Source organism: Corapipo altera, unplaced genomic scaffold (genome assembly GCF_003945725.1).
Source record: "Corapipo altera isolate COAL_440 unplaced genomic scaffold, ASM394572v1 0, whole genome shotgun sequence".
Classification (NCBI taxonomy): Eukaryota; Metazoa; Chordata; class Aves; order Passeriformes; family Pipridae; genus Corapipo; species Corapipo altera.
Window position 1 is genome coordinate 17,367,208 of NW_020884872.1, and position 21,909 is coordinate 17,389,116.

The 21,909-nt window shown below is 38.0% G+C and overlaps 1 protein-coding gene across 9 annotated transcripts in view; it reads right to left on the reverse strand.

The window, feature by feature from the left end:
* Positions 1–21,909, reverse strand: part of GLRA2 (glycine receptor alpha 2) — a 130,054-nt gene that overhangs the window by 64,018 nt on the left and 44,127 nt on the right. For 8 of the 9 annotated variants that reach the window (XM_027638526.1, XM_027638470.1, XM_027638508.1 and 5 more), the window contains 3 exons: positions 19,044–19,126; positions 16,982–17,119; positions 14,518–14,732 (listed from right to left, as the gene is read on the reverse strand). In XM_027638526.1, the coding sequence (XP_027494327.1) occupies positions 14,518–14,732; positions 16,982–17,119; positions 19,044–19,126 (436 nt within the window). The remainder of the gene's footprint in view (positions 1–14,517; positions 14,733–16,981; positions 17,120–19,043; positions 19,127–21,909) is intronic. The other variant, XM_027638499.1, reaches the window with a different exon arrangement.

Sequence of the window (21,909 nt, forward strand, 5' to 3'; positions counted from 1 at the left end):
AAAATTAAAAAAAAAAAAAAAAAAAAAAAAAAAAAAAAAAATGGGCCTCTCGCTATCTACCTCTCAAAAATTCGTGTACCGCAAGCTTAAAGACTTTATTTTGGAAAACGGCCATCCTTTAGATAAAAAATCCGCTAAAGCCCTCGCTAAATGGCTTGAAAACGGAGGGGAGAAGGTCTCCGACAGCATGTCCCTAAAAGACTGGGAGAAAATTGGATACAATATCTGGAGAGAGAAAGAGAGGGGAGACAAAACTGCTACTGAGGCATTAATCGCCTGGAGATTGATTCTGATGATGATACAGCATCAGTTGATGAGTTCCAATGAAAATCTCCAAGAATCTGAGCAAAAATCCAAGCCCCCATCCCCAAAAACGGACAAGCCCCGAGGGTCCCGGAGCGGCGGGGGGGCGGGGGAGAGCGCGGACGGCGGGAGGGAGAAACAAAGCCCGGAACACCAGCGGTTCTTGCATCATGGCGTCAGCGAGCTGAGCGACCGCGCGGGCGAAACCCAGGAGAGCGGGGAGCGAGCGCGGGAGCGCGCGCGGCGTGGAGAAACGGCATGCAAGGATTTCGCGCGTCTCCCGCCGGCACCGCCCCCCAGCCCGCCTTCGCGCCCGCCCCCCTACGCCCCCGGCACGACCACGGACCCTCCCACCAGAGCGCCCTCTCCCTCCAGCGCCGCCTCTACCCCCACGCCATCACCCTCCCGGGGTAGACAAAAACTAAGGGGCAGGGCCAGAGCCTCTTCCGACGATAACACCCGGAAAGATGGCCACGCCCATGAAGCCTTTGTTACCGAGGCTCCCGGCAGTTGCAGGGCGGCAAATGCCTCTCTTCCGTGCAACGACATTTGGAAAGCTTTCCGAACAGAAGCCGCACAGGCTAACGACGCCGAGTTTTTAAAAGCTTTTCCAATTTACCTAGAGGAAGGTCGTGCCCCTGAGTGGCGTCCGGTGTCTTATCCTATGTTAAAGGACATCAAAAAAGCGATTGTACAGTACGGTTTAGGCTCACCTTATACCGTTGGACTTTTTGAATCGTTTTTTCTCGCCTGCCGTTTAATACCTTATGATATCAAAGCGGTTATTAATGGACTATTATCGACTGTGCAGGCATCCGTTTTTGAAGCGGAATGGAAACGTCTTATAGTTAAATATGTCAATGAAAAGATGGAGAGGCATGATATTCCTGTAAGCAATGCTATTGATATGCTGTATGGAGAGGGCAACTATGCGAGTCGACAAAACCAGGCTCTTGTGGATTTAAAATACCTGGATATTACAAAAGATCTGGCAATGGAGGCCTTTAAAAAGGTTGCTGATGCATATGTCCAAACACCCTCCTTCACCCTAATTCATCAGGGCTCAACAGAACCTTTTGTGGACTTTATAACCCGGCTAAGGGAAGCTATAGCACGGCAAGTACAGCAAAAAGAAAGTCAAGACATTCTGTTTAATAAACTTGTGATTGAAAAGGCTAACGAGGATTGCCAACGAGCCTTAAAAATGCTAAAGGATCCTACACTCCTGGAGATGATAGAGGCCTGTAAGAATGTGGGGTCTAATTCTCATAAAGCAAGACTAATAGCTGAAGCTTTGGCTGGACCACAAACCTGTTTTCACTGTGGTGAGACAGGACATATAAAAAAGAACTGTCCACAATTAATTACAAAGATGGAGCTTCCAAAGACGCCGTGCAAACGGTGCGGAAAAGGCAGACACTGGACAAAAGCTTGCAGGTCTCTTACTAACATCTATGGAGAACTGCTGCCTCCTAAAAAGTCACCAGACTTAAAGAGAAAAGTGACTTTTAATTCAATGCCAGATCTTAAACAGTGCACCTGTGAGCTGTCAAGAAACAAGGCAGCACCCCCTCAACTGCGTTCCATCCTGCGTAGCCCATCCCTTCAGCAAGTGCCAGGAAACCACAGCAATCCCTGCAATTCCCTTATTATGTGATCCCAATCCTAAATTCTCCCTTCTAACATGTTTTGCTTATTTTCCAGGATCTCATAGTCCACAGAAGACCACCATCACTAAGCTTTTAGACACCATGGAGCAGTGGCATCTCGGGCTGGAAACAATTTTTAGGGGGGGAGTCACTCAGCAAATGCAGCTGTCCACTTGTTTTTGAAATTTTGCTTTCTCTGTTTGTTTTGTTATTAACTATTTCTTGTATCACAGCATGCTGCAAGAAGGACTATCACAACAGACATTTTTCAAACTAATAAGAAAGGGTGAGATGTAGAGAAGCAAGATTCAGGATGGGAACAGTTCCAGGCATGGAGAAAAGCATACAGCAATCAACAGGACTTTCATATGGACTTTACTGTTATTATGTGGTTTCATTGTATCCATACTACACAGTGCACAACTGCACATGCCCAGGCTTCCTCCTCCCCCTTTTGCCTGTACCCTATTGTGATTTGCTCCCCTGCTTGTCTGTCTGATAGCCCACCCTTGTTCTGCCCCTTCCCCTGGCGGGAGGTTTTAAGAATCAGACAGACGCCTGAATAAACAAGTCTGCTTGCATCCTTCCTCGTGTCCTGTCCCCTCTTCCTTTCGGACCGCGACAATTAACCCTTTAAAATCAGCTGGGCTTTCAGAAAGCAATACCTTGTCCTGGTTTACATGGCAAAAGCATGGACTGTTTCACATATTTTCCTATTTACTAAGTATGTTACAACTGTGCAAGAGTTAAAAATGTTAGTAACTGGCATCAAATAGGCAAAATTTCATTTTTTAAGCCCTTCCTGTCATTACAGGAGAAGTAGAGATAGGTATTACTATTGAAAAACAAAACAAAAAAAAAGCCAAAAAGGAAATAAAAAAAGGTAAAACCAGAGGAAAGCGAGGACCAATAAACAGGCCCCATAAGGGGTATGGAAAGGGACAGCAATGGAGCATCAGCTATGCAAAGCTGTGAGGAAAAGGGGAATATGACTACTGAGTCTATAAACAGAACAGAGGAGGAGGAGAAGGAAGAAGAAAGCTATATTAAGGATTTCCACTGTAGCATAGTTGTGGTTGTTACATTTTAAAAGACTGTATTGGCACAGTGAGAAAGATACAAGATTGAGGGCTGAAGAAGACAATGAGAGACAAAAGAAGCTCATTCTGTGCAGTTTACAAAAAATAAAGAAAAAAAATGTTTGATTTCATCATAGGATTTCTTGAATGAAAAAAGACACTGGGTCTGGACAGCATTTGTAGATCAGACAAGAATTGAATCCCATCTCTAAAAAACATTTCTCTTTAAGACTGTGCCTGTGTAGTTATTGAAATAAACTTCCAAATTTAATTTTCAAAACAAGACTGCACACTTTTAAGACACATTTAAGCCAAATATAGAGTATTTATAGAACACAACTGTAATAGAAATTGGATGCAAAAAAATACTGTTATCCTGGAAGGTCACATTGTCCCTTCTGGACTTGGAAAATTATTTCTACAAGTCACTAAGCCACATCAGAATTGAAACAACAGGTTAAACTATGTTCCAATGGCTTGAAGCTTCATATGCTGGCTACAAAGAGCATGGCTGGAGCTCACTATGAGGCAATTTGATTTTATTCTCTTCTTCTCAGTCTTTCAGTGTCTGAGCTTGATCTTATGTAGTAAGGTTCTAATCAGTGCAATTTTCTCTGAACTCTTAATATTATCCACACTTGAAAAGTGCCTACCAGTATCTCAGTAAATGTTAGATCTGAGTGGGATGTCATTTTTCCCATCCCTGAGGATTTTTGACATTTCAGAAATGTCTTCTAAATTAGAATAAAAAAAGAAAATGTTAAAAAAGGCACAAATCAAAAATTAATTTTTTTTAAATGTCAATTGAATAATTTCTATAATTTTCATTTTCATGTCAAAATTTTTAGATTTTTTTATATTGATTAACTTTTGATTTCCAAGTATTAAGGCAGTTTCAATATATATATATATATATATATATGAAAAATCAGATAGTGGTCTTTGGAAGTCAACAGAAACTATCTGGGAAAATTTTCCAATAAATGAAAATATTCCAAAGTACCCTTTGCATAGCTTCAACAAAGGGACTTTTTTTTACATAAAGCAGTTCATCAGAGAAAATGTCTGACCACACCTAAAGTGCATATCACTGCTGGAGCACAGATCTAATGCAATGTGTACTACACAGACAAGGAGGAGCTAGGAAGAACTATTTATTTAATTTTAGCTGGAAACACCAGAATTTGTTTTTATCTGAAGATTCATTTTCATTCTCTTTTCAGGGTGATTTTCACTGCCTTTGAGAAGACCATCGCAAAAGAGTATAAATTTTAAAAAAAACCAAACCTCAATGAGAACAACAGCTAGCAGTGCCAAGGATTTATTTTAAAAATCTTTCACAGATGGCAGACAGAGGAGCTGGGTAAAATGATTTTGAACTCTGCTGTGGTCAACAGCTGCTATTGAGGTTGCTTTTTCTCAAGTAAGAGGGAAGCACATCTGGAGGAAGTCAGAGTAATCATGGAAATCATGAATGAAACTGGCCAGATGAACTTGCCGTGAAGTGTAGTTCCCATACTCAGGCAATCCACAGTCTTTTAATTAGATATGCCTTTCAGTTTGGAAAAAGTTTTTACTGAAGCCTCATTAATGTAAGAAGCTAATCAACTCTTATAGCTGCACTCACTGAGAGAGTTCTACCTTTAAACAATTCACCATGAAATAATTTGCCAAGCTACAAGTCTTGCCTGGAAGAATGCGTAGTACACACATTTTTAACTCGCTGTGAAACACCTGTCTCCTGTTCCAGTCAGTGTAGGAAACAATAAGAAGTGACTTCTATACACAGCTGTGTGGTTCACACTTAACACTTCTTGTGTGAGCAGTGTAGTATTTACCCTGATTCTAAAATTAGGGCACTAGAAAATTGTTAAAAAGAATAATTCTCATTTCTATTTACCAAGAAACCCCAACAACTACCCAGTTAGAATCAACACTACACCATTGCTAAAACATGAAAAATGAACCAAGTTCAGAGAGAATACTTAACCACTTAAGAATAATTATGTGTTTTTCTTCCCACTCACTAGATGGGACAGATAAAGAAAACAAGACATATAAAAAAAGAACACATTGCTTCCTAGAGTAGTATGTTAGCCTTTTTGAGATACAGAAAAGCAATGCTGGGGTGTTCTTTTTCATACCCAGGGATAGATATATGCATAACTGAATTGTTCTGCACTATCTCTGTCGCATAGCTCAGTTATCCTTGACTTTGAGGACCTCTGGTAAGAAATAAAGGCATCAGCAAAGCCTGAGCATCTGAATGCTTTAGTTCATGTCATTCCCAGTGACAGGATTTTGTTTTCATTCTGAGCAGATTCTGTTTGTGCTAGAAGGTTCAGGAGACAGCAAAATGCAGCCAACAAACTCATAAAACAGATCCTGTCAGACAACTACGGCTTCCTTAAAAAAGCAAGTGAGTAGCTTGGTTGTTTGAATTAGAAAAAGCAACAGAACACACTGTCTAACTCTAAAGAGCTTTTATTATAATCCTGACATTTGGGCTGCTTCACTTTCTTAATTTTTCATTTTCTCTTTGTCAGTTCTATGCAAATTTAAAGTGGTTTTAAGTCAGTTTTTTTATGAGGAGAGCATGCTCAAGCATAGACTGGTGTGCTCCAGGAGGTTAGTGCTCTCATTGCTGTCTGTGACCATCTATATGGTTCCCTTGGAAATTAAGTCATGTTTTCAAGTTGATCATCCCCTATAAACGGAGGGACATCAATGCCTCCTGACCACAGATAAATTTTAAAAGTAGTACTGGTAATCAAATATTAATATGAATCAATCAGTAAAGTGTTTCGATTGCTATAACATACACAAAGGAAAATGCCCTTCTGCAGAAAAGAGACAGAAAATGCAATAATTTATATCGATGAAACAAATTAGGGCAATTTTTAGTTCCTCGGTGGGCAATCTTATAGCAGGAAGAGTTTCTTCCATATGTAACAAATATTGATATGTTCTCCTTATAATAGTGTAATTACTGATTATTATTTGTAACATAATCGCACCATCTTTTCTATGAATCAATGTACTGAGGAACGTTTCTTATGTGTTCTCCCTTTTTTGTAACTTATATTTTCTGCTGTGATTTAGTCACTTACATTTCTCTCTAGACATACTAAGAGTTCAGACTCCAGTTCTCCTGAGCATTAACCTTTGGTAGAACGAGGAAAGATAGCACGCTATGTCTATTTCTCACAGGCAGGAAGGCCTAACACCAGACAGAAGCTACTGAGGATCAAGGCCTTTTACTCTCATGCTCACTTCTTTTTGAGACAAGATATCTCAATTAACTCCAAGCTTCTAGGAAGAAGAAACAAGGAGAAAAAGATTATTTCATCAGAGTTTAAAATTTTAGTTTAAGATCTGTGAATAATGACACATTCTAGAATGCATGACTATACTTCTATGCCTTAAAAAACAAATTATATTTTTTTTTGCCAATGCCTAGTTTAGAATTGTTTCATTTCCAAAGCTGATTTTAGTACAACAAAGACTATTGTGCCACACTATTGGCAAATTAAAGTCATAGTTATGACAAAACACAAATATTATATGTAAAAACAAGACACAATGAGACACTTAATTCCTTCTCTTGCAGAAGTTTGTTTGATGCATCCATGAAAAAAAGTGATTTGTCTCTCTCTGTTTTCCTTGGAGGGGAGAGGGAAAGGAGAGGAAGGGGTTAATAATTCTAGGTATCAATATCAACAAGAAATTTTTTTTTTCATTAAAATGTTTCCCAAAGGAAAAAAAAAAAGACCTGTCATTCAAGTAACAGAATTCAAAAGGTTCCACTGTCACTCATAGACAACTTCTGGGAGTAAGATGTTAATGGCCCAGCTGCCTCAGCAGCCACGTGCTGTATGCACTGATGTTCAAACTGGAAGGCCACAGCCTTAAGGTAAACTGCAAATGAAAGTGGTTTTCCCAGACTCCAGGGGATCCCATCAAGATTATTTCAAATGAAATATTAACAGAAGATATTCATAAGTAATAGTTCTAGATGATCTAATAGAGTCAAGCCTTGCAATTACTTGAAACGAATGAGCCACAACAGTGCATGCCATTGCTTCAGAGAGGGTTTGCAGTGCTTATGTCTGTGAAAGAGCAGCGCTGAGCACTCCTCAGAGAGACACTAAAAGCCACCAGAAAGTCCTAGAGGGTGCGACAATGAAGCCGAAGAGCTCCAGTACCATGCCAGGGTTATGAAACAGCCAGCAGACTGGTGTGCACAACAACTTCAACTCTTCCCTGATGTTGAAACAGGCTCTGCTGAATGCCAGCCCTTTCAGACGACTGCATTATAAAACCTGCTGAGGAAGTGCCAGAAGTACTCAAACCACATCCCAGAAGTATTCAGACACATCTTATTGCATACTTTTAGCTGTCACACATGAAAGCAAATTACTGTTTTTGTTGTACAGTAAATACCACTGTCTTCACTACAAAGAAAAGTAAACTTTAAAGTTTACATGAGTACAGTGGGAAAGGTGACCAATTTAATCAGTCATTTATTTTTGACTTTCATAGAGTAGAATCTGCTATAGAACTTAATGTATTAGTCTTTATCAGTATTAATCAGACAACATACCAGTCAGTATCTCATCAGTCAGCTTTGCACAGAATGAAGGGTAGAGGGAATCACTAGAATTCATCCATAACCACTGTAAGACCCAAAGATTGTCCAGGGCACCACATATCTGTGGCCAAGCTAAACTGAATAATGTGACAATTTCTAGCAACAGATTTAGGTGCTCTCTTTAAGATCTACAAACTTCTTCCTCCTGCACTTCTCACAAGAAGCATGGATCATGCTGATTTTCATCTTTTTCCTTGTGCAGCATACTGAAGACTTCAGTTTTATAGAACTGGAAATGGCTGCAGAATGGAAGAAAAAAAAAATTCTTCCTATTATGGATGCATGATCACAGCATATATAACTGTGCCAAATCTCATCGAACATTGTTCTAATTGAGATTTCTGCTCCCAGTGAAGCTGTAACTGCACAGGCTAGCTCTGTATCTACCTGAGTCTCAGAGGTGCCAAATTTGCAAGAAAGGAAAGTGTCTTTTACAAGACCAGCTGCTGTAGCTGGAAACAGCAGAGAAGTTTATGGGCACTACACATTCTTTTAATCAGGGCCAAGCATGTATTTTCAAGCTGTTATTAATATGGCCACAGTGCCATTAATATTTGAAGTGGCTAGGAAGTTCTGTCTGGTACCTCACATATCATCTGATATATGTATCACATCTCCCATTGCAGTTCAAACACTCTCCTGCACTCAAGCACGAACACAATATCCTGCCTCAAAACCATTAATGAGAAAACATAATTAAAGGGAGAAGAAGTAAGAATAGAGAAATGGAATATGAAAAACTGTAGAGCAGAATCAGAAAGTACATTTTCTGAACTGTAAGATACGAGCAGGTGCTTATAAATTTCTTGACAGGAATTTTTTATAGTATTTTGTGGGATTGTTTATTTTACACACAAAAGTATATATTTAGTCACAATCAGTTTGTACCCAATTAATTGCTTCATTATGTGAAGAAATACTTACTTAAAACCCTTTTTATATTTTGGAATTTTTTTGTTGAAAAGTAGATTCAGTCTATGTGATTTCCTTTGTTATGTAGTACAGAACAGCTCTCTATATCCAGATTCAAATACTGCACAAAATGGCTATTGAAAACATTGTCTTTATACAAAATTTAGTTGTCAACCCCCCAAAAAAAAAGAGTTAAAGTAGGTTTAATGATCTTTTAATATAAATAAAAGAAGGAATATATGTTGTATGTTAAAACTACAATGTGAACAGAAAAGAAAGTTGTGTAAGAATGATAGAAATTAACAAATGAAGTGAGTGCTAAAACATTGCCATGTAGGCACATGACAGAAGAATAGTTCCTCATGGCTTCCTGTCCATGTAGCCTTCCCAAGAGTTTGGACAGGATACCCTCTTTTAGAAAACTGACAATCAATAGAATATTTTTCTTTAAATCAGCTCAAGGGTCCTGAACAAATATTTAAAAAGTGTACATTTGTTTGCAGTACCCCTATCAGGATACTCCTATATGTGATGTAGAGCAGACATACTTCAGTATCAAGGTAATGTTTTTGGACCATTATGTCTCCAACAGTAATTTGCAAATATCTAATAAAAATAGAGTTGTTTTAATTATTTAAGCAGTGTGTAAAAATGCTCACACACCCACATAAACCCAGTGTCAATTAATAAATCTCATGATTGCCAAATTACTCCTATATTTCCTCTTCAGACCCTGAGACTAGAGTAAAAATAATTTGTCAAAAAAATTGCTTCCATTCCAAGTTACTTCATTATTGCTTTTTCACCATAATGCTGCACTAAAACGTATCATCTCTGTGTTTTGCTAATGAAAGAGTAAACTATCCCCTTAGGTGCTCTACTTCCTATGAAAACAACTGAACAAAATCGTCACTGATAAAAGCCTCTATTCCTTTGTCCTTATTGCTATTGTTCCTAATTTCTTCTTTTTCTTTTTTTTTTTTTAATTTTATGATGGTATAACTTTAACCTTAATTCAAAATGATTAAAAAAAAGAAGTGCCATAGTCTTGGATCTTCTTTACTTGATAACTCCTGGCATTCAAAAAAAGGAGAGACTAGTCTGCCAAAAGCCCAAGAATCTTTAAAAGTCTCCAAATATGCTGGAGATAGTAGATGACACATAAAAGCAGTCATTTACTGCCAAAGGGGATAGAATTCATTGACTTTGGTTTTGCAAGTCTCTGCACTTATTAATGTTTTTATAAAGAATATAATGCTTTTATTGCATTTGGTAATGCATTTAGTGATTCAAAAAAAATGAAGTGAATGGAGGACTTCCAGAGGTTTTGGTGAGCTTTGAACAAGACTTTTTTTCTGCACAGATTGTTCCCTGGGGAAAAAACATGCATTCATTAAGCACTGTGCATTAAGGTAACACAGTATGAATGCTTTGTAACTGCATAAAATACAGTTGCTATCACTCACTTGACTTAAAATATCCTCCAATGTTTTGCTCTATGGCATTAAAAGTAATTCATTTCCTTGGACTGTTGTTGCTAAGGTTTGGTTTATATAAGTGTTTTAAGAAGAAAACAATCTAAAAAATGCACAACTAGCACAGCAGAGAACTCATTATTCTTTCAAATGCTTCTTTTGAAAATGCTTTAAAACTTTTTATTCTGTTGATTCAACTGAAGGAGAGCAATTTACAAACAAAGAGAATAGCATGAAAATGGTCCTTCAATGCTTTGAAGAATTGTTTTGTAACACCTCAACAATTCTGCACTACTGGACCTTGACATCCTCCCCTTTACACTCTCAGCTTACACATAGCTGGGACCATAAAATACGTAGACATGTTCAATGTCTAGGTGTCCCTTATGATGCCCAGACAATCCTCAGTCCATATTTTGATGAATGCATGTTGCTGTTTCGATCCACGGGTCTCATACTTCAAAAAGCAAGGATGCGCTGAGCACTGCATGGATGTATGGTTTGTTACATCAGATTCCTAATTTGTGTGACATCTCTGCAGAGATGAAGTCCAGCAAACCCTGGGTGCAAGGGATCTCCCTGGCTCATGCACAAGACTTGCACAGAAAGCTCAGGGATTCTTGAGGATTTCATTACAGATGTGTGGTCACACCGATCACCCAGCTGGAAACCAGGATTTCTGCTTAGCTGGCTGATGGGTAAGAGCCACTGGTGTAGCTGGGTGCACAAACTTCTACACAGCCAAAGTTTCCAAGTGGAAAGTGATGACACAATCAGAGGAATTCAGACAGAGAGTGGCAGACTAGAGTAAGACTTATACATACGAAAGTGTGGGAAGGGGAACCGATCACAGGAACCCTGTTATTTTGGATCATCGTTCCTGGGAATCCCAGAGATAGATCAGCCAAACTGGAGGGAGAGTATTCCATCTCAGCTTTGTGGGTGAGTTCCTTACCACTCCCCAACACAGCCAGCTAGGGTAAATCTGGTTACAGGACACCTCTGTAACAATCACAAAATAATTTCATCACTTTAAAAGAGATTGGCACCACAGTGAGTATTTCTCAATGATACTCCCTACACAGAAAATTATTATTTCATGTCTGTAAAGGAGGCACGGTGCACTATTGCTCAGTTTATGCTAAAACTGTGGAGGAAGAGAACCTTTCTGCATTCTGAAACAGGTACTGCAGGTCACCCTTCCTAGAACAGTAGCTTTGCTGTCATGTTAACTGTCTCATGATTTATTCCTGCCTTTGGTAGAGGAAGAAATCAACTTCACAGGATAATAATAAAAAAAGCATATTGATTTCTTTATTACTATGCTGCTAATATTGGAATTTGACCCCATAATCTTAGCCAGAATTTCAAAATACTAAAAATATAGTGATTCCACAGAAATACTACAAAATTTACAAAAGAAATACAATTATATTTGACTTAGAAGAAGTTTTCTAAATGTTTATCTTATGTGCAGCAAATATGAACCTCAGATGGAATTAATTTCAGTCTTTCATTGTCTTTTATTTTCTTTTCTTTACAGTAGTCTCAATCTTATGTTTAACTTTCAACAACAGAGTACCTAATGTCTGTGTTGCCATGACCTACTATTAGGAAATCTCTGTATCAAAATGAATGCTAGTTATTAATATGGAAAAGAGCAGTTTTAAACAAACAGAACATTGTCATGCTATCTTATAACAGGGTTGAGAACAATATGTAGGAAATTAGTTTTAAACAGTAACACTTAGTCATTTAGATAGTAACTTGGAAACAGGCAAAAAAATGCAAGGAATCTTATCACAATTCTTTGCTTTTCTTTAGGTAAAGGAATTATTTCCTTTAAAGCTGGTGAGTTTTGATGCTTTGTTGTTTTTTGTGATAAAAGTCTATGAAAATAGAAAAGAATAGAACAAAAGTCTTGGCATGAGACTCGGTAAATTAAAGGTAAAGTTAAACTGCATGAATCTTTGTTAATAAGAACAGGACATGAAGGATGAGGAAATTATAACTCTTGTATTCAAACCTAGGCTGCTTTTACAAAGCAAAGTTGCATCATTTTTTTTCAGTATTTTTGCAAAAATAACTCTCCTGACATATCTTATTCTGTTAGATATTCATGCTTAGAGCAATTTTTAAATGGATATTTTATTGGCAGCATAACTTCCTGTGTCTTGGCAATATGTAGACAGGATTTTAAAAACCATTACTTTTAAAGAGGTATTTTGAGATTTCAGATTTGACACTGATTTGATTGAATTATTTTCTTATTTTATTTCTAAATGCATTTCAGCTGGACAGATTTTATTATATAAATTATAAAATACAATTTTGGTATTAAGTTACAAATAAGGTTTTAAAACAGCTAAGTGCCTGCAACAGCATTAGCAAGAAAAGCTTGCTTCTATGTGTAAGGAATCAGGTATTGGTGATATAGGACCTGTATGGTGCCCATGTTTCTTCAAGAGTCTGTGTCATCTGAGATGGGAGTCAGCTGGCAAAAAAGGTAGCGTTTACTTAGAACCACATTTTCAAGTCAACTGACGCACCTTCAAAAGTCCCCACAAGGATTAACTAACATATAGAGATCAAAGCTATAAAATACAACTCAGCTGAATCACACAGTGAAATTGCAACAGCCAGGTGCAGCCCGACTATAATAAGTGTGTTGGGATTTCTGATGAGATACTTCCTCTTAGTGCCTGTGTTGGCAAAGGAACACAGCAGAACAGAAGATGGAGTATGGGCAGAGCATCACTGTTCTCTGACTGCTGCTGAGATAAATGTATTTAATCCTGAGGCTGGAGAAGAACCACTCTGATAATCAAATAGGCACAGTCAACATACTTTGGGTCTTCCCATTTCTTCCACTCAGCAAATATTTTTCTACTCAAGACAGAATGCAAAAGGGAAAACATTTTGGCTGGATTAAAGGCTATGATAAAAACTTTTTCTAAACCATTAATACTTGGGGCATGCTAACACTGTAGAGCCTCTTTTCAGGGTAAGCTTGCACAGTAGGAAATGTGGGTGGAAATCTCCACTACAGTGATTGTACTATCTAGAATTCTTAAGCCAGTTAATCTGTAAGAAACTTGGAATATATCACATGGAGTCATATTGTACGATCTAGACACAGCCGTCAGTGACTCCAAACTCATTAGCTACAGAGCCTATATGCTCCTTGCCAAGATTATCTCTTTTTAGACTTTCTTTTCAGAATGTTCACTGATAATATTGACTGAATTGTCTGAATAAATATTTAATAAATTTTCCATTTGAAAATCTAAGTTAATATTTGAAAGGCTTTCAGTTTGCATGAAAAATTATACATATTTCCAAATAAACAAGTGAAGCTGAACCAAATGTTGTAGTCACCAGATTTTTAAGTGATACTTTCTCATTACTAACAAGAGTAACACAATCTGTGCTCATTTTGAAGTTGTCCTATATGTGCACCATTTGAACAAATTGCAGTATTTTGAATGAGACTAAATGGGATACTGATTTCTTGAAATGGATCATGATACAAATACTCAAAATTTGTGCTTTTCGTTGATGCTATGACCCCAGTCCCAGTGATGCTGTAAAAGTACTCTTCAGGGAGTATATCTCATAACACCTTAGACTGTTGCAAACTGATCTACCTCTGAGCTCCCTTCCAGAAAATTGTACGAAACCTGAGCATGCACATGAAATTCTGCTGGGAACGCTACCATCAGAAGCATTTGAGCTATGCCTTTGTTGAAAAGAGCTGTTAGCCTGACTAAACAAAGAACCTAGTCTGTAATCGGTAAATCCGTCTACAGCATCTGGTCAGGATTAAAAAGACCACAAAATTTGAATGAGAGGATATTTTTGTGCATAGACAGGATGAAGATCTTCAGATGACACTTGAATGAGCACATGGACAAATTCTGCCGTGAAACAAAGATGTCATCAGTTCTGCACTGAAAAGGTTCTCCAGGGAAATCTTCTAGGTGTATGCATGCTATATATATGTATTCTATATATATTTTTGAGGGGTATTTTTATATATCCATTGGGCTAAGTGCCATATCTAGAAACACCAAGATATGTGAAAATCTAACAGTCCAGAGAAGATCAGACCGTGTTTTTAAAGTCCCCAGTCTGAGAGAAAACCAGTCAGGCATCTAAATACTTCAGAAAATACTTTCAGCATTTCTAAATGCTGAAAACTAAGTGTCAAAGCTAGTGGAAGCTCATTAAAAATCCATACTGCTGAACTGTCCTACCATCCCACAAAACAGCAGCAACTTGTGCTAATACAAATACAAGGGTATTGCAACAGTTTCACATCACACTGTTACCCCATTCTCATGTATCCTTATCAGATACATATTTACACAGACCTTTCAGAAACTTAAAAAAGTAGCACAAATATTTTTCATTAATAACAAATTTTTGGTACAAAATTATTTCCTTACTTTTGGGAGGGAAGCTCTCGATCCTGAGCTTTGCGTGGTCATTGTCAAAACTGTAGTGATACCCAGTGCAACTCTGGCTGGAGCAGCATCCATGTTGATCCAGAAAGAAACCCAGGATAAAATGACAATCAGCAGGCTAGGAATGTACATCTGGATTAAATAGTATCCCATCTGACGCTCCAAATGAAACTTGACTTCAATGCATGTAAACTTTCCTAGAACATGAAATTACTTTAATAAATGCTTTTTGCACATTTTTATCTTGTTTTCTGAACATAAATTAGATGCATGGCCTGTTTCCTAATCTTACACCAGAAGCAGCTCCTGATACACAAACACTAGTCAAGCACTTGTTGCATGCTAGCTTGGGGAAAGTATGGCACAACTGAAGCAATCTGTGCCCAGTTCTTTATATTAACTGAGAAAATTAATATTATCACAATTGTTGTACCTCCAGACAATATAACGTAATGCTACTTTTCTCAAAATTTAGTGAGCTTTTACTTTAGTCATCTATATTGTTTAGTATTAAAAGGTGACAGCATTTTGGTCTTTTAATGACACCAGATTAAGCAGCCATATTCGAACAGACAAACTGTGAACTGCTGGTGTTACAGTCCTATGGTAGATCACACTCCTCCTCATTCTGCTCATGCCGTTTGCCTGCGTCTGTGGATTACATCTCACAGCAGAATCAACTCACGTTATTCTTTGAATTTTGCTAAAATTCTGACTTCAGAAAACCTAAAACAATCTCCCCTGGGAGGTGAGTGATTCTTCAAACAACAGACAGCTGTTCCACAGCGGTCATGGAGAGCAGAAGTTTCCTGACAGTGGAGCTAGTGGCGCAGTAGAGGATGCAGAGCCCTGAGTTGCAACAGCTCATCAGTTACTAATGCAATAACTCTGCACTGCTCTCAGAATTACTGAGGTTTAGATACTGTGAGGGCTCTGGCTCTCCAGGCTGACTACAAGAGCCTGTCATTCCTGAAGTGTCATGCTAATGGTTTCAAAGGACCCCTTTTGTGTTGGTTGGTCAAATGCATGAAGATGCATTGTTCCTCATTCACCCTTTCAGGGGAAATTAGATTGTTTTCTCCTTTTTGCGATGTACCTGTATTTTTTTGCTAGTCTACAATGCTGAACAGCAAGAGGTGGTACAAAGGAGAATGCAGAAGCTGTTTGACAAAGAGAGGAGTGGAGACAAACTGAGTAATATCTTTTGACAGGACAGAAGTTCTAAAATGAGTGACCGGACCTGTGACTCAAAAGGCAAATGCTGAGACCTGGGTAGTGGCTGTTCCTGACCAGTCTGCCCATACAGAAGGGGTCTGGGGAAGGGGTCTGGGGAAGGGGTCTGGAAAAGGGGTGTGGTGGCCACATGTGACAGCAATGGCATAAGAGTAATCCAGTATGTCAAAGGCTCTCCAGACTCTTGAAGCACAGCCTGGACAGCGAGTTTAGGAGAAGGCTCAGCAATAGATTTTATCCACATTTTGATTTCACACCAAACCTGAAGGAGCATATTACACAGAAGACAGTAATGGGAGTGTCAATCAAAAAGTTTTCCTTCCTTGGTACTTTGGGCTCTAAAATGAGAAGCTGCATTTATAAAAATTAAAAAAATAGTTTTCTTTTCATAAGAAATAAATGTGACTTTATTTTTAGTAGAGGCAGTACCTCTCATGCTGTAATATTTCACAGAGTGAAACAAACATATTTGATGCAACCAGATTGGCTCCTATGCTGAAATGATGAAAAAGCTATTTTAGATGAGAAGGATTATATTTAATCTCAGAAAGTACCCAGAAAACTGTCCCTATTAAATAAACTCCAAGCAGATAAATCAAAATTTTACAGTCCTCTCTTTTCTGCAAAGCTAAACATAGAAAACACAGAATTAGAAACTTCTTAACAAGAAAAAACAACAGAGTATTAAACAAAAATTTAATTTCCCAACATTTCGTATCTGTACACTATTCAGATCAGCAATGAAAACACTCTCATTTCACATACTACATCTCATAAATTAGACCACACGTAAAAGCTGGTGAAAATTTTATATTTTTCCTCACTGGAAATTTAAAATGCTGGAGAAATAAATCAGGTTCAGAAAAATCAGTACTTTAAAGTGATTCATCAATATTTACTAAAAGAGTTAGTTTGTTAAAAAATTTCATTTTAAGGATATCAACGCAACTAGATTTTTTAAAGATTTTAAATTCTTTAGTGATATTAAGGATATTAGAATACCTTTAATGAAATTAAAGAAAATTTGGAAACAAAATCTTTAAAAACAAAAATAAAAATGAAAAAATTTCTTTCTTTTCAAATTTAAAAATGTGTGGCTGAATTATATTTTAATTTCAATTTCTTTTTTTTCATTTTACCCATATTTTCCCTTTAAAAACTGACAACAGATACCACTGGAGCAATTGATAGAAAAAAATAGAAAAATGCTCACCAGTGTTGTAATGCTTTGTGCAATAACCAAGTTCTTTATCTTCTTTCAAAATAAACTGTGGCAAGGTTAAACCCTCTGCTACTTGCACAGGTCCATCACTTAGCCACTCAAATATCAAATCATTCATAGTATATCCAACTGCAAAAAAGAAATCAGAGTTTATTAGATGACAACTGACCGGAAAACATAAAAAGCCAATGTTATTATGTCTGAGAAGCATGTCTTTTATTACAATATATGTTATCTCAATTATATTTTCAAACTGTATGATTAACAATAGCACTATTCCCGTTAGTTGCCAGTTGCTATTACTGCGCTATTACTGCACTATTACTTTATTAAAAGTGACAAGTAAACACTATTATGTTCTGAAATATTGCCCTGGTTTGCCTCTAAAAAGTAATTTTGCTGGCCCATACAAGATGCTGTTTACACCTCAATTGAAGTTTCTCTGTGTCTACGTATAAGCCTGCATTTCGCTTTATTTTCATCATTATTTGATGATGCAGTTGGTGTGCACCAAAAAAACAAGGATTTCCAGACTGCAGAATAGCAGTCTCTTATTGAAAAGAAAATGGCAACTTTTGTAAACCTGTGAACCTATCACTGAGAGATCTGGAGGGAAAAGAGAAGCATCGACTCACTGAAGTGTCTTTTTGACTGTACTGCTACATCTTCATGGGCAAATTAAATAAGCTGTGTCAACCTCACGAAGTTCAGCAAGGTCAAATCTGAGGTTCTGCACATGAATCGAGGCAATCCCAAGCACAAATACAAGCTGGGTGGAGAGTGGACTGAGAGCAGCCCTGGGGAGAAGGATTTGGGGGTGCTGGTGGATGAGAAGCTTGACATGACCCAGCAGTGTGTGCTTGCAGCCCAGAAAGCCAATTGTATATTGGCCTGCATCAAAACCAGCATGACCAGAAAGTCAAGGGAGGTGAGTGCCCCCCTCTACTCCACCCCACCTGGAGCGCTGCATCCAGCTCTGCGGCCCCCAGTGTAAGAAGCACATAGTCCCATCAGAGTGAGTCTAGAGGAGGGGAACAAAAATAATCAGAGGGCTGGAGCACCTCTGCTATGAGGACAGACTGAGAGAGTTGGGGTTGCTCAGCCTGGAGAAGAGAAGGCTCTGGGGAGATCTTAGAGCAGCCTTCCAGTACCTAAAGGGGGCTGCAAGAGAGTTGGAGAAGGACTTTTGACATGAGCCTTTTTGTAGTGATAGAACAAGGGGTAATGGCTTCAAACTTGAAAGAAGGTAGGTTTAGATTAGACATTAGGAAGAAATTCTTTACTGTGAAGGTGATGAAACACTGGAACAGGTTGCCCAGAAAAGCTGTGGATGCCCCATCCCTGGAAGTGTTCAAGGTCAGGTTAGATGGGGTTTGAGCCCAACCTAAACCAGTCTATGATTCTGTGATTTTCTGGGCACAAAGGCATGTGGCAGCCCACACAGCTAAATCCTTTCTCCCCTCACTACAAAAAAACCCTCAAGATGGACTGGTACCTACTGAATATTTGGAATGATCACTGGTATATGTCATTGTCTGAGCCTGTCTTGGTTTTGCCTGTTTGTTACCTGGTCGAGTTGAAACGGTGTTGTGGTGTGTTGATACTCCAGTCCATGCCTTGGCTGTGTTTAGCTTACCACATCAAGTATATTAATAGGACCCCTGTTTCATTGGGTCATTTTTCAAAAGACTTCAACCTAACTCAATGGGACATAGTGAATCCCTGGCTATGTACAAATTGCCCTTACTTTCCTGAGATTTAAAAATTTCTCCCACATAGCATTGCTGTGGTTACCCATGGAAGTGATGCAGCCCTGATGGGTGAGGTGATGTGACCCAGGAGAGGGAAAGGGAAGGGACCAGAAAAAGCACAGAAACAGGGGACCCACACGTTATGGTGATAAATAGTTAAAGCACTGTTCCTCCATTATTTTTCCATACAAATTAGGAATATTGAGTCTCATCGCATAAATGTGACATCATAGATACTATCTAACCTCCGAATGTTAGAGTAAAATCATGTTATTTGATAGATAAAGCAATTGGACACTCACAGCTCTCTAGCTGCATTGTACATGTCTGCACATCCATAGGAAAATTCTTCAGGTCCATAGGACAGGATAAGGTTAAAGTAAGCCTAAAATTGGAGGGGGAAAAAATAAAGAAGAAAATGTTAGACATCTACAGGTTTTATCTAAAGCCCCATATTTAGAGTTTAAAAGGGTCAAGACCAAATCTTAGCACCTCAGAGACTGGGCTCATCTCCCCTGGGAGCTTTTCAGCACATAAGGCCTGTGAAGACCCAAGTGTGTGAGCAAACTGGGTGCTCGCAGGCTGCACCGGCTGAGCTGAGCACAGAGGACACAACAAGACATGTTCTCCACTAATGTACCAGTGAATGTTTTATGTACAATACGGAACCAAACAATACAAAAGCTGTAATGACTGATCATGGGACAGATGTTTTTAAGCTTTATTTTGGAAAAGTAAAAGAAGAAAACAACAACCATGGGGTATTTTCAATAGAGTGCTTTTGTTGCATATGAGTCCCATTTCCAACTCTTCATTCTTACTGCTGAGCCACTAAAAGAAAGAAAAAACCACCATACAGTAAAAGCTAAAATCACATCACATTAAACGAGTGCAGATAGAAGAAAGTAAGCCTAAAGGAAAAAAAAATCATACAGAATATACTTGTCTTTTAATTTTTCAGTTGTTATTGTCCCAGAGAAAGCATAACTTTACTTGAATGGGAATATGTTTAATGTTTCTTTTTTTCTCCTTTTTTTTTAGTTGATTTTAGCTTTCCACATTTAAGTGAAATCTGCTTCAAGACTTCTTTTCTGCTTTATTTCTTTTATTTTTTTGTTTGAGGAGAAGAAACCATTTTTAGCAAACCAGTAGGATGGCATAATTACAAACAACTAGCTGCTTTGAAAAACAGAAGTGTTAGGATTTTGGTTTAAATCATATTTTAAAAGCACGTTTCTATTTCAGATTACCTTCAGCACAAAAAAACACTTCGACACAAAGAAAGAAAATAAAAAAACCCTCTGTGTCTATTTATCATTAAGGACGATAACAAGATTGTCTGATCTGAAGGGAAACTGAAACATTTACACAGTACAATGAGAATAAATTTTTAATTATGTCAGTGAACCCACGGGCCAGCTGTTTGAAAATATAACCTTGAAACTATGTCTTCTCATGGACAAATGTGATCTCTATGGAGAAACACTTGACTAAGTTCTGTCTCCCAAGGCAATTTTTTGGTTCTTACCACATACAGCTGATTCAAGCTTTCAGTCTATTTCTTCACCATGTTAATTTTTGGGGATGGCCTGACTGGGCTTCTAGACCTACCATCCTGTCATAAAATCAGTATGACAAAAAGATGATATTTAGGTAACTGAGATCAAAATTGTGTCTTAATCACATTCAACACCACATAGAAAGCCACATTATTTCCATCTTGACACAGTCTTCAGTGAACAAGATGATAGTAACAGGAAATTAGAGATCAGTTGTACATATTAGTGAAGGGCACTGAGATGAATAAAAGTATTCCTCTCAATATTACCATAGTAAATAAACTCCCATTTAACCTTTGGAAGCAAATAGCATAAGCTTAAAAAAAAATTGTCATCTAGAGAAAAAAGTATATCTAGTAGACATATAAATGTCATTGACAATCTGTCCTTTCCTCATTTAAATACTTTAAGCGCCCTGCAAATGTTAACTAGTGTCATTTTACTAGGTAATTTCCTGCATTAAAGATTGAGCTAATTAAATTGCTAATCCCCAGAATTAACAAAACATTGCTTCTGCCTTATTTTCTGAAACACTGCTATATCAAACTCTCTTCTTTTCAGTCATCTTCTAAATAGGGCTTAGATGTTTTAAGTTCTTCTCAAACATGCCTTCATGCAAATATAGCCTTTGTAAATATGTCATTTTTTGCATTCATTGAAGTAGGCATGGCATATCCACCCCTCGGATTTTACTGACTGTCAGGTGTCAGGACTGCACACTGACTTTGTTTCCTTTCCCCTTAATCCCCTTCTACTCCCAAAAACCCCAAATAGTTTGGAGGCTGACTACATACATGGTCAGGGAGATCTCTTGTTATTTTAATATCGAACTCGTGAGAAAACAAATACATCCAATTGCAGCTTTTAAGCCTCACTCGGGAAAAATTGATACTAGGTAGATATATACTCTTTTTTTTTTTCTGGAGGTGAGATGAGAAAATATTCGTTATGTTGGTCCACACGAAGCCTGAAGTCCTACTTTCACTTCCTAACCACTGGTGTCTTTCAGGAAGACTGAATTATTCTATTCTCACCTTGACAAATGAAAAATAATTTCCGTTCACTATGTTAATGAGGCTATCTCAAGAGATCAGGGGCCTTATAGGCCCTTATAGCTTTACCTCTACCTGTTGCTCATCTCAGCAGAGTAGCCATTCATAGTTTACATCTTTGCCTCTGTAATCCCTTTCACTAGGAGTAATACAAGTGTTGAAACAAATGCTTGTAGCCTGATATCATCCACAGATCCACTGATTTTCAACGAGATTACTACATGCTAAATATTCAGCTGCTGGAGTCTGAAATAGATCCACTGAAGTCCATGATGGTGGATCAATTTATACCAGTTGACTAATTTTCTGTAAAAATAGGATACTGCAAGTGTTTCCAAACCCTGGTTCCATGTCTCTACTTATATATTTACATAAATAAGGACACAGGAGCAGAAATAGAAAGTGTTAGGTAGATATAGCTACCCCCATTGCCGAACACAACAGTGTCATTGACAGAAAATGTTTCAGCAAAATGAGTGTCTCACACTTGGTAAATTCAAGAAGGGCCCCTGGAGATTTGGTGCAAAGAGCAAATTTAATGTGGAACTACATTGATG